The 14,652-nt window shown below is 43.0% G+C and overlaps 1 protein-coding gene across 6 annotated transcripts in view; it reads right to left on the minus strand.

The window, feature by feature from the left end:
* Positions 1–5,942: 5,942 nt before the first annotated feature.
* The window catches only part of ADGRF5 (adhesion G protein-coupled receptor F5), a 78,076-nt gene continuing 69,366 nt past the window's right edge, over positions 5,943–14,652 (minus strand). For all 6 annotated transcript variants that reach the window (XM_030555301.1, XM_030555299.1, XM_030555300.1 and 3 more), the window contains 2 exons: positions 13,507–13,591; positions 5,943–6,708 (listed from right to left, as the gene is read on the minus strand). In XM_030555301.1, coding sequence (XP_030411161.1) covers positions 6,629–6,708; positions 13,507–13,591 — 165 coding nt within the window. In that variant the 3' untranslated portion in view covers positions 5,943–6,628. The remainder of the gene's footprint in view (positions 6,709–13,506; positions 13,592–14,652) is intronic.

Raw genomic sequence — 14,652 nt, forward strand, 5'->3', positions numbered from 1 at the left:
TTGAGCTCTATGCAAGCAGATTTTATTAACAATTAACATTGCAAGATATAGATGTGTACAGTAAGCACGGCTGCATTCTCGTTCTTCTATACTTTTGAGATATAAACTAGATACAGTAACTCCTCGCTTAATGTTGTAGTTTTGTTCCTGAAAAATGCTACTTTAAGCAAAATGATGTTAAGTGAATCAAATTTCCCCATAAGAATTAATGTAAATAGGGGGGTTAGGTTCCAGGGAATTTTTTTTTGCCAGAGAAAAGACTATAGTATATATATATATATATATATATATATATATATATATATATATATATATATATATATATATATATATATATATATATAATGTGTGTGTGTGTGTGTACACACATGTACACAGTATAAGTTTTAAACAATTTAACACTGTACACAGCAATGATGAGTGTGAAGCTTGGTTGAGGTGGTGAAGTCAGAGGGAGGGATATTTCCCAGGGAATGTCTTACTGCTAAATGATGAACTACCACTCAAGGGCTAACATGTAGTTAATGTCGCTTCATACTCTACAAAGCAGCACACATGGAGGGAGGGGAGACAGCATGGCAGACAGAGACAGAGACACACACCCTGTGTGTGAGAAAGAGAGATGTGCATTGCTCCTTTAAGTAGGCTGACCCTACTCTAAACGCATTGCTTTTTTAAGTAGATTAGCACGCAACTGCTGCCAGCAAGCACTCTCAGTCCTGAGCCCTGTAGTGTTCCCCCTCCCTGTGGAGATAAGGTACAGAAGATGGGGGTACAGAAGCAGGGGGGAGGGGGACACCCTGACATTAGCACCACTCTTCACCACCATCCTGAACAGCAAGCAGAAGACTCCTAGGAGCAGCTCCAAGGCAGAGGGCAGGAGCAGCACATGACAGTGGGGGTGAGGTGGGGGGAGGGACAGCTGAACTGCCTGGCAATTGATAGCCTGCTGGGTGACTGCGACACAGGGAATTTAGGGGAGCAGGGAGACGGCTGCCAGTCCACCCTGGTTCCAAGTCCCCACCAGCTAGCTGCAACGGGCTGCTCTTCCTGCAAGCAGTGGACAAAGCAGGCAGCTGCCAAACAACATTATAAGGGAGCATTGCACAACTTTAAACGAGCATGTTCCCTAATTGATCAGCAACTAACAACGAAACAATGTTAACCGGGACAACTTTAAGTGAGGAGTTACTGTATTAGGGAGAAAATCATAGTACAAAAATAAAGTGCTCTCATTTGTAAAGTACTATAGACAGTATCCTACAAATGGAAGACATTAACAATTACTTCTTTTAAAAAGGAAGGGTTTTAAAATAACACTGAAAGAAGCTGCACAGGAATTACCGGAATTTGACCCAAAGCAAAATCTTTTAAGCAATGGAATGGGAGGTGGTTAAGGAAATTTCCCCTAGATTTTGAATATACTTTATTGTACATTTTTGAATTCCGAATCCCCATCTAGGGAAAGAAAGCTGGATTATCCAGACAGATGGTAGATAATGTTGTTTAAATAACAACCTGTTAGCTTATGTCAGTCCTTAAGAGACTGTGTGACTGCTAAACATGGGTTTTATTTTTCTTGACAAACTTACCTTTCTAAAATGCAGCTGTTGCATAAATGTATCTTCCTTGGGGCAATGTAACAAACCTACTCTAAGCTTAGGTGGCTAGTACATGACAGTGTCATGAAGAATCAGGGCCGCCCAGGGGGGACAATTTGCCCCAGGCCCCGGGCCCCACAGGGGCCCCCACAAGAATATAGTATTCTATAATATTGCAACTTTTTTTGTATGGAAGGGGGCCCCCAAATTGCTTTGTCCCAGGCCCTCTGAATCCTCTGGGCGGCTCTGTGAAGAAATCATGACACAACAGTTTTCACAGTTCACAGCAATGAAATGTGAATTTTACAGTGTATAAACTCCAGAATTGTTGAGCAAATACTAATTCTGCAGGTCAATTCTATGTAGGGGAATATCTGCAATCACAGCTATAAGGCTGACATTTGTTGAATGTGATGTAGCACCTTTCATACTGCAGGATCTCAAAGCATTTTACAGATGATAGGCTAAGTCTGCACTTTAGGCATACACAGGTAGCACTGGGGACCACTGTGTCAAAGGATTCCCCTTTGAGTCCCAGTTCCCTCCTTTGCCACCCTCCGTATGCTAGTTCTGTGGCCAGCAAGTTGGAGCGGCGGAACCAAGGCTCTGAGCATTTGAGGCCACCTGCTCCAGAAAAGGAGGGAGAGAGTAATACTGCTTGATCTTATGCATTTGGCCCCAGAGTCCAAGCAGCCCATACACGGGCCAAAGGGAGATCTCACAACCCCTTTTCCCCCTTGCACAGCCATGTAGTGCAAATCAGAATCGTTCCCTCCACTCCAGCTTCCCAAAGGTCCTGGACCATTAATCAGTGAAAAAGCATTTTGACCCCATGCTTAATCAGGCACAGGCAGCTGCTCTCGCACACTCAGACAGATGAGGGCATTGGGATCTGCTATAAAGTCCCATTCCCAGAGGACAATCCACCTTGCAGTGATGCTGCAGGGGAACTGGCGAGGGGCACACCTAAAGGTGGATGTGGTTATTGACAGCAGTTCAATGTCACAAATTTAGTACAACAGGCCAGAGTTGATGCTTTCACCTGGTCCATGGCCTGGCACTGCTCTTGCATAGGGGGAAGGCTCAGCTGCCTGTTTGAGGCAGCTTTAGGGACCTTAGGCAGGGCTGAGAATCTTGACTGCAGTCTTAGCCCACATCCTTGTGCTGGGGATGTGCTTGTTACATATTCCCCATTAGGTCCCTTTTCAGCAAAGCCCTGAAGCATGTATTTCAATCTGTCCCTGCTCAGCAAAGCCTTGAAACACATTGATGTCAATGAGACTGAAGAAAGCACCTGAAATGAAGCACATGCTCTGTGTTTTAGCAGCATAGGGATGGACTCCTCGGAAGCAGGGTCTTTGTCCTCATTATGAGGCTGGAATAATTTGGCAAGCACACAGCAATGTTCTCATTAATGCAGGATCCATTTCCTGTTAGCCACTGAAGCTACAACTCACTTACAATACTTCACACCTATTCTAAGATCTGAGAATAAGGAGGTCATTTCAAAGAAGAACTTTCACACTGGAGGAGACTTTAAAGCAAAAATAAATTGCTGTGGGTATAAAGAATTTGCTTGACCAATACTTCTCTATTTCCCTTCTGCTACCATCCCACGCCGCTGTGTAACAGTGACATCTCTCTCCCCACAACACAGGTTTCATCCTACAGTGCAGTCACAGGATCAAATTTGCCACATGCGTACGTGGGCCTAATTCCACTGAGGCTAAATGGAGTTGCACCTACTGTTAATGGTAGTGAATCCAGAACTGGGTGAATTTGTGAATACCTTCTGCCAAATTTTGCATGAAGAGTTCCTTTTATTGCAAACAATGTTGACTTTGGCCATGAGTGTTTTGCAGGCAACTCTCGTAATCCTGGTTTAAGACATCAAAATCTGCAGCCATGGAAACAATTGTGAAGCTACAAATTCAGCACTATGATAATAATTTACACACATTTCATCCTGCCTGGCACTCAAAGTGTTTTATGGTAATACTGATCCTGCAAGCTCTCCGAGTTTGGGCCTACCATTGTGGTCAATGGAAGATCACTGAGCGCTTACATGATGGGACCTTATATACATACATCATATGAATACAGCCACCTGTGGGGTGGAGTGCAGCAACCAACCATCTCCTAACACATTATATACCCATGAAGAAGGGGGAATTTTAGCTAGAGATATAAGGTAAGCCATCGTGTTCTTACAAAAGTCCCATAGGGGGCCTTCAGTGTTAAACCACAGTAAGGGTATGTCTACACTACAGGATTATTCCGATTTTACATAAACCGGTTTTGTAAAACAGATTGTATAAAGTCAAGTGCATGCGACCACACAAAGCACAATGAGTCGGTGGTGTGAGTCCATGTACCAAGGCTAGCGTCAATTTCTGGAGCGTTGCACTGTGGGTAGCTACTCCGTAGCTATCCCATAGTTCCCGCAGTCGCCCCCGCCCATTGCAATTCTGGGTTGAGATCCCAATGCACGATGATGCAAAAATAGTGTCGAGGGTGATTCTGGGTAAATGTCGTCACTCATTCCTTCCTCCATGAAAGCAACAGCAGACAATCATTTCGTGCCCTTTTTCCCTGGATTGCACTGGCAGACACCATAGCATGGCAACTATGGAGCCCATTTTGTCTTGTGTCACTGTCACCGTATGTGTACTGGATGCCGCTGACAGAGGCGGTACTGCAGCACTTCACAGCAGCATTCATTTGCCTTTGCAAGGTAGTAGAGACAGTTACCAGTCATTCTGTACCGTCTACTGTGCCATTGTAAATTGGTGATGAGATGACAGTTATCAGTTGTTCTGTACCGTCTGCTGCTGTCATGGGTGTTCCTGGCTGACTTTTGCTGAGGTTGGCCGGGGGTGCAAAGACAAAAATGGAAATGACTCCTCGGGTCATTCCCTCCTTTATGTTGTATCTAAAAATAGAGTCAGTCCTGCCTAGAATATGGGGCAAGTGTACTAGAGAACCAGTGTATCAGAGAACCAGAGAGCACAGCTGCTTCATGTCAGATCCCACAGAAATGATGAGCTGCATGCTATTCTAGGGGGTGCTCCTGCAACAACCCCACCTGTTGCTTCCCTCCTCCCCCAACCCTTCTGGGCTACCGTTGCAGGGTCCCCCCTTTTGTGTGATGAAGTAATAAAGAATGGAGGAATAAGAAACACTGACTTTTTAGTGAGACAAAATGAGGAGGAGGCAGCCTCCAGCTGCTATGATAGTCCAGGCAGGACATTAAACGGTATGGGGGAGAGGAGCCCAGGATCCCGCTGCTATGATAGTCCAGGCGGTACAGAATCTTTTCTTTAGACATGAAAGGGGGAGGGGCTGATGGAGTTCAGCCCCCAGTTGCTCTGATGAGGACGGTTACCAGCCGTTCTGTACCATCTGCCGGGAATAACCGGGAGTCATTCCTATTTTTACCAAGGCGTCCCCGGCCGACCTCACCTGAGGCCAGCCAGGAGCACTCATGGGCTGATGATGAGGACGGCTACCAGTCCTACTGCACTGTACTGTCTACCACCGGGGAAGAGAGGGGAGAGGATGCTACTGTTCAGTGCCCCAGCACTGTGTCTACCAGCAGCATGCAGTAGACATAGGGTGACATTGAAAAAAGTCAAGAAATGATTTTTTTCCCTTTTCATTCATGGGAAGGGAGGGGGAGTAAATTGACAAGATATACCCTGAACCACCCCGGACAATGTGTTTGACCCTACAGGCATTGGGAGCTCAGCCACGAATGCAAATGCTTTTCGGAGACTGCGGGGACTGTGGGATAGCTGGAGTCGTCAGTTCCTTCTCCCTTCCTCCATGAGCGTCCATTTGATTCTTTGGCTTTCCGTTACGCTTGTCACACAGCACTGTTCTGTGGACTCTGTATCATAGCCTGGAGATTTTTTTCAAATGCTTTGGCATTTCGTCTTCTGTAACAGAGCTCTGATAGAACAGATTTGTCTCCCCATACAGTGATCAGATCCAGTATCTCCCGTACGGCCCATGCTGGAGTTCTTTTTGGATTTGGGACTGCATCGCCACCCGTGCTGATCAGAGCTCCATGCTGGGCGAACAGGAAATGAAATTCAAAAGTTCATGGGGCTTTTCCTGTCTACCTGGCCAGTGCATCCGAGTTCAGATTGCTTTCCAGAGTGGTCACAGTGGTGCACTGTGGGATACCGCCCGGAGGCCAATACCATCTATTTGCGGCCACACTAAACCTAATCCGATATGGTAGTACCGATTTCAGCGCTACTCCTCTCATCGGGGAGGAGTACAGAAACCGGTTTAAAGAGCCCTTTATATTGATATAAAGGGCCTCGTTGTGTGGACGGGTGCAGCGTTAAATTGGTTTAACGCTGCTAAAATCAGTATAAACGCCTAGTCTAGACCAGGCCTAAGAAACACTTAGGTTTTTAAGTCATATCTTTGGCAGACCTACCTGTAGTAATCATTAGGGTACTCCAGGTCTCAGAAGATCAGCACTCTGAGCTAACCCATCTGGGGTTTGAACCTGTCATTCCAGGAAGTCTAGATAGCTCAAGCAAGAAATTTAGATTACTAAACCACCTGTCCCCTACAGGAGTGAGCAGATGGGCTGGGATGCACTTGTGTATATATTTATGCATTTGGCATCATTCAGAAAATTGGAAAAGTGAAATTATTAAGACCATGTGAAGTCTATTGTCATGTAGTGTCATGGCTCAATTCTGTGCAGTGCTGAGCACCTCCACGTTGATGCTGACCGCCTTCAACTGTCACTGAGATCAAGGGGAGCCTATGAGGAGTATTTTAAACATTTTTTTAGCATTAGTGGTCTCTTTAACATTCCACATCATGAAACTTCCATACGGGTTAAGTAGAAGGGATGCTTGTTAAAGAACACGCCAAGGCACAGTGCAGTCTGGGTGATGTCCACTTCTCTATGATTCATAGAGTAGTTTTTCATTCTTTTCACGTATGGCTCACAAAAAGACCCAGGTCCCTTCACATATTCTTGGTTCAACATTTGCAACACATCAATGAAACACAGAATATGTGTTGGAGGTGCGCTCACTAAACGAAGTTGTTGCTTCTGTTGAAGAAATTGTGTATTTTCCTGAAAAGAAAAAAAAACATGTTTTGGAGTTGAAGACACACTGTACTGGTTCTATGTTCCACAGACCCATCTATCCAAAATAAGGATTCTGTCTGGACTGTGGCTACATCACAGACCACAAAAACAACATGACTTGTGATTTGTATCAGATGCTAACACAGACAGATTACGCTGATTTGCATTAGATTAGATTGTTTGAAAGTGACACCTGAATTCCATGATGGAGTTCCAGACGCTGATGTAAATTCTGCTCTCCGTTATGCCTCTGCAAGCCGACTGAGGCCTGGATTCTAAAGTGGGGGCCCAATGATAAACTCATACATTCATATTCAGGTAGGTCTAGATCAGTGTTTCCCAAACTTGGGACACCGCTTGTGTAGGGAAAGCCCCTGGCAGGCCGGGCTGGTTTGTTTATCTGCCAGTACGTCCCTTGGCCTGTGCTGCTTCCAGTAGCTCCCACTGACCTAGAGCGGTGAACCAGGACCACTGGGAGCCGCGATCGGCCAGACCTGTGGACGCGGCAGGTAAACAAATCGACCCGGCCCGCCAGGGGCTTTCCCTACACAAGCGGTGTCCCAAGTTTGGGAAACACTGGTCTAGACGATCTAATCATCCCATCTGGCTTTAAACTATACGAATACTGAGGTAGCTAAATAAGTGACTCGATTTTCAAAGTGCTGAGCACCCAGCAGCTCCCATAGAATGCAATCAGGCTACTTAATGAGGTGCCTGAATACAAATGTGGGAGTATAACTTTAAATATCCATTTGGGAAAATCGTGGCATGGCTTTTAAAAAATATAGGACAAATTCTGTTTGGTTGTACTGATGCAATCTTTTTGGCTTCAGTAGGTTCTGGCACTAGATTTTGCCCCAATATGTGGTTAAAAAGACACTTTTAAAACATAATTGTTTGGTATCTATTAAGATCCCTCATTTGCTGCTTTCAGCCCAAACCTTTCCTCATCTCCTCTGAGCTATAGTTGGATTAAAAAGATCACACCTATAGGGACCAAGTTATTCTGAGTTTAATTTAGAACAATACCTTCCTAAGTATCAATTAATAAGTTCGCCTTAGTAAAACAGCTACCCTATGCCAACAGGTGCTGCTTTCAAGCAACAGCTCAGATCTCCTCAGTCCTAGGTGGTGCAGTGTAGCTCAGAACTATACTAATTGCACCATGTCATGAACACAAGAATGGCCATGCTGGGTCAGACCAATGGTCCATCTAGCCCAGTATCCTGTAGATGATTTTGTATCATCTACAAACTTTGCCACCTCAGTATTTACCCATTTTTCCAGATCATTTATTAATATGTTGAACAGCACTGATCCCAGTACAGATCTTCGGGGAGGTCTGCTATTTACCTACCTCCACTGTGAAAACTAACCATTTATTCCTACTCTTTGTTTCCTGTCTTATAATCAGCTACTGATCCATGAGAGGACCTTCCCTCTTATCCCATGACTGCTTACTTTGCTTAAGAGCTTTTGGTGAGGGACCTTGTCAAAGGGTTTCTCAAAGTCTAAGTACACTCTATCCACTGGTTCACCCTCGTCCACATGTTTGTTGACCCATGCAAGAACTGTAATAGATTGGTGACGTATGATTTCTCTTTACAAAAGCTGTGTTGACTTTTCCCCAACATATCATATTCATCTATGTGTCTGATAATTCTGTTCTTAACTATCGTTTCAACCCATTTGGCTGATACTGAATTTAGGCTTACTGGCCTGTAATTGCCAGGATTGCCTCTAAAGCCTTTTAAAAAAATTCAGCATTACATTAGCTACCCACTATCATCTGTTGCAGAGGCTGATTTAAGCAATAGGTTACATACCAAAATTAATAGTTCTGCAATTTCAGATTAGAGTTCCTTCAGAACTCATGGGTATATACTATCTAGTCCTGGCAAATTATTACTGTATAATTTATCAGTTTGTTCTTGTATTGACTCCTCAATCTGGGACAGTTCCTCAGATTGGTCACCTAAATAAAATGGTTCAGGTGTGGGAATCTCCCTCACATCCTCTGCAGTGAAGACCAATGCAAAGAATTTGTTTAACTTGTCTGCAATGGCCTTGTCTTCCTTGAGTGCTCCTTTAGCACCTCGATTATCCAGTGGCTCCACTGACTGTTTGGCAGGCTTCCTGTTCTGATGTACTTAAAAAAATTATTGCAACTAGTTTTCGTGTCTTTTCCTTGTTGCTCTTCAACTTGTTTTCGGGTCTGCCTAACTATATTTGTACACTTGACTATGCTCCTTTCTAGTTTCTTTGTATTGTTTGACTTCCAACATTTTTAAAGGATGTCTTTTTGTCTCTAGCTACCTCATTTACTCTATTGTTTTACCCATAGTGACATTTTTTGGTACTCTTACAGTTGTTTTTTTTATTTGGCGTACACATTTAATTTAATATCAGAGGGGTAGTTGTGTTAGTCTGGATCTGTAAAAGCAGCAAAGAATCCTGTGGCACCTTATAGACTAACAGACGTTTTGGAGCATGAGCTTTCGTGGGTGAATACCCACTTCCTCAGATGCATGTAGTGGAAATTTCCAGGGGCAGGTATATCTATGCAGTCAAGCTAGAGATAATGAGGTTAGTTCAATCAGGGAGGATGAGAACCTATTCTACCAGTTGAGGTGTAAAAACCAAGGGAGGAGAAACTGGTTTTGTAGTTGGCAAGCCATTCACAGTCTTTGTTTAATCCTGAGCTGATGGTGTCAAATTTGCAGATGAACTGAAGCTCAGCAGTTTCTCTTTGAAGTCTGGTCCTGAAGTTTTTTTGCTGCAGGATGGCCACCTTAAGGTCTGCTATAGTGTGGCCAGGGAGGTTGAAGTGTTCTCCTACAGGTTTTTGTATATTGCCATTCCTAATATCTGATTTGTGTCCGTTTATCCTTTTCCGTAGCGACTGTCCAGTTTGGCCGATGTACATAGCAGAGGGGCATTGCTGGCATATGATGGCATATATTACATTGGTGGATGTGCAGGTGAATGAACTGGTGACGGTATGGCTGATCTGGTTAGGTCCTGTGATGGTGTCGCTGGTGTAGATATGTGGGCAGAGTTGGCATCGAGGTTTGTTGCATGGATTGGTTCCTGAGCTAGAGTTACTATGGTGCGGTGTGCAGTTACTGGTGAGAATATGTTTCAGGTTGGCAGGTTGCCTGTGGGCGAGGACTGGCCTGCCACCCAAGGCCTATGAAAGTGTGGGATTGTTGTCCAGGATGTGTTGTAGATCCCTGATGATGCGTTGGAGGGGTTTTAGCTGGGAACTGTATGTGATGGCCAGTGGAGTCCTGTTGGTTTCTTTCTTGGGTTTGTCTTGCAGTAGGAGGCTCCTGCAGCAAAAAAACTTCAGGACCAGACTTCAAAGAGAAACTGCTGAGCTTCAGTTCATCTGCAAATTTGACACCATCAGCTCAGGATTAAACAAAGACTGTGAATGGCTTGCCAACTACAAAACCAGTTTCTCCTCCCTTGGTTTTCACACCTCAACTGCTAGAATAGGGCCTCATCCTCCCTGATTGAATTAAGCTCATTATCTCTAGCTTGCCTGCATATATATACCTGCCCCTGGAAATTTCCTCTACATGCCTCTGATGAAGTGGGTATTCACCCACGAAAGCTCATGCTCCAAAACGTCTGTTAGTCTATAAGGTGCCACAGGATTCTTTGCTATTTAATTTAATAATCGCTATTATGGTGTTTTTTAAAAGTTTCTATGCAGCTTGCAGGCATTTCACTCTTGTAACTGTTCCTTTTAATATCTGTTTAACTAACCTCCTCATTTTTGTATAATTCCCCTTTTTGAAGTAAGATGTTCTGTGGTGGTTTTCTTGGGTATTTCTCCCCTATAAGGAGGTTAAATTTAATTACATTAGGGTTGCTATTACCACACAGTTCAGCTATATTCACCTCTTGGATCAGACACCGTGAGTCATGTAGGACTAAATCAAGAATTGCCTCTCCCCTTATGAGGTCCTGGACTAGCTGCTTGAAGAAGCAGTCATTAATGATGTCTAGAAATTTAATCTCTGCATCCCACCCTGAGGTAACACACACAGTGTGACGTTATCTGATTACAATATGACCATATAGATCATTGTATAAGATTTGCTGCAAATATATAACAGTGATTGCAACAAAATTTGTCAAATGAGGTGTCTATGAAAAGGTTATGATTTGCTGGTTATGATTATCCTATCTGGATGTATCATTTTTGTATGTGAAGTTAAAGGTTTTGGCTCTATACTTGGATTTCAAATATTTGCTCCTGGGGTAATCCCATGAAGTAATTAGCCAGCACATTTTGGAGGAACTATTCAAATTGAGTAGCCGATCAAAAAACATTTAACTGATAATGAACCACGGGAGATGCCTATCTACACTTAATGAAATTTCCTGCTGTGACTAGGCAAAATGCATGGACATGCGACTTGCTCATGTGACTTCAAACTCCATCTTGTAATTTTCCACGGTAAGAACAATGGGATGCCCTCCACAGGGCAAAAGCTATAAAAGGCCCTGGAAACACCTCCATTTTGTCTTCAATCCTGCTTCTTACCTCTGGAGGAATTTTGCTACAAACTGAAGCTCTGAACAATGGCCTGAATGACCCATCCAAGCTGTGGATGTATTCCAGTGACTTGACCTAAGCCAGCAGTTTATTCCATCACTGGTACAATCTTAAACAAAGAACTTTGCCATTACTGTATGTAATTGATTCCTTTAACCAATTTTAACTCTCACCTTTCTTTCTTTCTTTCTTTCTTTCTTTCTTTCTTTCTTTCTTTCTTTCTTTCTTTCTTTCTTTGAATAAACCTTTAGATTTTAGATACTAAAGGATTGGCACTAGTGTGACTTTTGGGTAAAATCTAAGTTATATATTGATCTGAGTCTGTGGCTGGTCCTTTGGGATCAGAACCACCTATTATTTGATGAGACTGGTTGTAAAGAACCACTCATCTCCGAATCCAGTGTTTTTGATGGTGATATAAAAACTGGACTGCCTGAGGAAACTGCCTTTATGTTTTCTTGTTAGCTAGTGTTGTGAAACAGGAGTTTAATGTTGTGGCTGGTTTGGCATATCTTACACAAGAATAACCATCAGTTTTGGGTTTTGTTTGCCCTATTTCTCAGCAGTTTGTCTTGAATTTGGCTTTCTCAGTTATGACCCACTTAAGCACCATTACACACAGACAAATAGGAATAGTTGAAATCCTCAATATTATTGGGTTTTCTGTTTTTGCAGCCTCTCTAATCTTCCTGAGCATTTCACAATCATGATCACTGTCCTGGTTAGGTGGTTGGTAGTACATTCCTACTGCTATAGTCTTATTATTCAAGCATGGAATTTCTATCCATAGAGATTCCATAGTACTGTTTGGTTCATTTAAAATATTTATTATGTTTGACTCTGTTTTTTCACCTATAGTGTCACTCCCCCACCAGTGAAACCTACTCTGTCATTCCTAAATATTTTGTACCTTGGTATTACCATGTCCCATTGATTATCATCTTTCCACCAACTTTCTGTGATGCCTGTTTTAAGAATATTCTCATTTAATACCAGGCACTCAAGTTCACCCATCTTAGTATTTAGACTTCTTGCAATGTACACAAGCACTTATAAAATTTATCAGTAGTTAGTTGTCGACCTTCTTGTGATGTAATTGAATGAGACTCTTTTTCATTTGACTGTTTCTCTTCAATTTCTACCTGTATTTTATCAACTTCTATCCTCTCCTCTTGTCTAGGATATAGATAAGATCCCCTTTAATAAATCCTCCCCTAAGAGATGTGTCTGTCTGAACCGTGTGCTTTTCTGCACCTGTCGGCTTTCCCTAAGGCCTTACTGTAAAAACCTCTCTATGACCTTTTCAATTTTACATGCCAGCAATTGGTTTAGTTGGAGCCCATCATACCTGTATAGGCGCCTCCTTTTCCAAAAGGTTCTCCAGTTCCTAACAAACCTAAATTCCTCCACCAGACAATTGAGAGTCTATGGTTCTGCTGGTCTAAGTGGCCTTATGCATAGAACTGGAAGCATTTCAGAGAATGTTTCCATGGAGGCCCTGGACTTTAATCTCTTACCTGGCAGCCTAAATTTGGCCCCAATGACCTCTCTCTTATGACCTCTCTCTTACTTTCCCTATGTCATTTGTACTTACCTGTACCACAACCAGTGGCTTCTCCCCAGCACTGCACATAAGTCTGTCTCTATGTGTTGAGAGATCTGCAACCTTCACACCTCGCAGGTGTGAGAGGTCCGCAACCTTCACACCATGAGGCTTTCTCAGTCATCACAAACCCAACTACCTATATTTCTAAAATCAAATCCCCCGTTACTGATGCCTGTCTCTTCCTAATAACAGAGGTCCCCTCCCCAGGAAGGGTATCCTCAGTGTGAGAAGATACCATGGCATCACCTGGAAGGATGGTCCCAACTACGGGATCATTTCTTTCTGCTCCAGCTTGATGTTCTCCTTCCACAAGACTTTCATTCTTCTCAACAGCACAGGTGTCAGACTGGGGGTGGGACTGTTCTACTGCGTCCTGGAAAGTCTCCTCTATGTATTTCTGTCTCCTTAACTTCTCCAGATCAGTCACTCTGGTCTCAAGAGCCCATACTTGGTCTCTGAAGGCCATGAACTGCTGGAGATGACTGATTTTTTTTTTAGAAAAACCTAATCTAATCAATTTTTAAACAAACCTAAATAGAAAAGGACTTGAAAGGATAAAAAAAATCCTGTCTGTTGTCCTTGTTATCACGTAGCCATTGTCACATACCTGCTTTGCCAGATAAGTTGTTTAGTGCTTCTGAGAATGGACAGCTCATCGAGAACGCAGGGACAGAATCACCCAAGGACGTTGACTGTAAGATGGAAACTGGTTTTAGTTAAAAGTCAGGAACATTTTCTGCAGCTACATTTTAAGAGATTGTGTGAATAGAATGCTGTTCAGTGGAGCACACACGTGGCATATAAATGGGGTGTTGGGCAGGCTAGATAAAGAGGCCTTTTAAACCAGTGGTTCTCAACAAGGGTGACCAGACAGCAAATGTGAAAAACTGGGACGGGGTGTGTGTGGGGTAATAGGAGCCTATCTATATAAGAAAAAGACCCCAAAAACCAGGACTGTCCCTATAAAATCATGACATCTGGTCACCCTATTCTTCACCAGGGGTACACGTATCCCGGTGGGTACCCAGTGATCTTCCAGGCCTTACATCAACTTATCTAGATACTTGCCTAGTTTTACAACTGGCTACATAAAAAGCACTAGCGAAGTCCATACAAACTAAAATTTCATACAGACACTATACTGCTCTATATGCCATACACTGAAATGTAAGTACAATATTTATATTCCAATCAATTTATTTTATAGTGATATGGTAAAATGAGAAAGTCAGCAACTTGTCATTAACAGTGTAACGCTTTTGTAGTTTTATGTTTGATTTTGTAAGCAAGTCGTTTTTAAGTGAGGTGAAGCTTGTGGGGTACACAAGACAAATCAGACTCCTGAAATGGGTATAGTCTGGAAAAGTTGAGCACCACTGCTTTGAAGCAATCTATTGCAGAGGGAATAATGATGCTATTGAGGCATCCAGTAGCATTCAACCTATCAGCACAAATTAGAGCCTTCACTTCTCTCGGTGTTTGCTTTCTTGTGGCTTGCTCTGTTTGGACTGGATTGTGGTTTTAGACTGAATTGTTTATGTGTGTGCTGTGACTCTATTATTTGTCTGGCAAATTCTCCAGCCAGGAATATGTACATTTATGGTAACGATCATGGACAAGAGAGAAGCAGACAGATTAAATTTAAAATAAAGTACAAGACACAGCCACAAATAGCCTCTGCCTAAATGGTGCATATGATATATGGGGTTAGACTACAGGACCTTTCACTCCAGACAGCACAGGGCTTCTGCCA

This window comes from Gopherus evgoodei, chromosome 3 (genome assembly GCF_007399415.2).
Source record: "Gopherus evgoodei ecotype Sinaloan lineage chromosome 3, rGopEvg1_v1.p, whole genome shotgun sequence".
NCBI classification, from domain to species: Eukaryota; Metazoa; Chordata; order Testudines; family Testudinidae; genus Gopherus; species Gopherus evgoodei.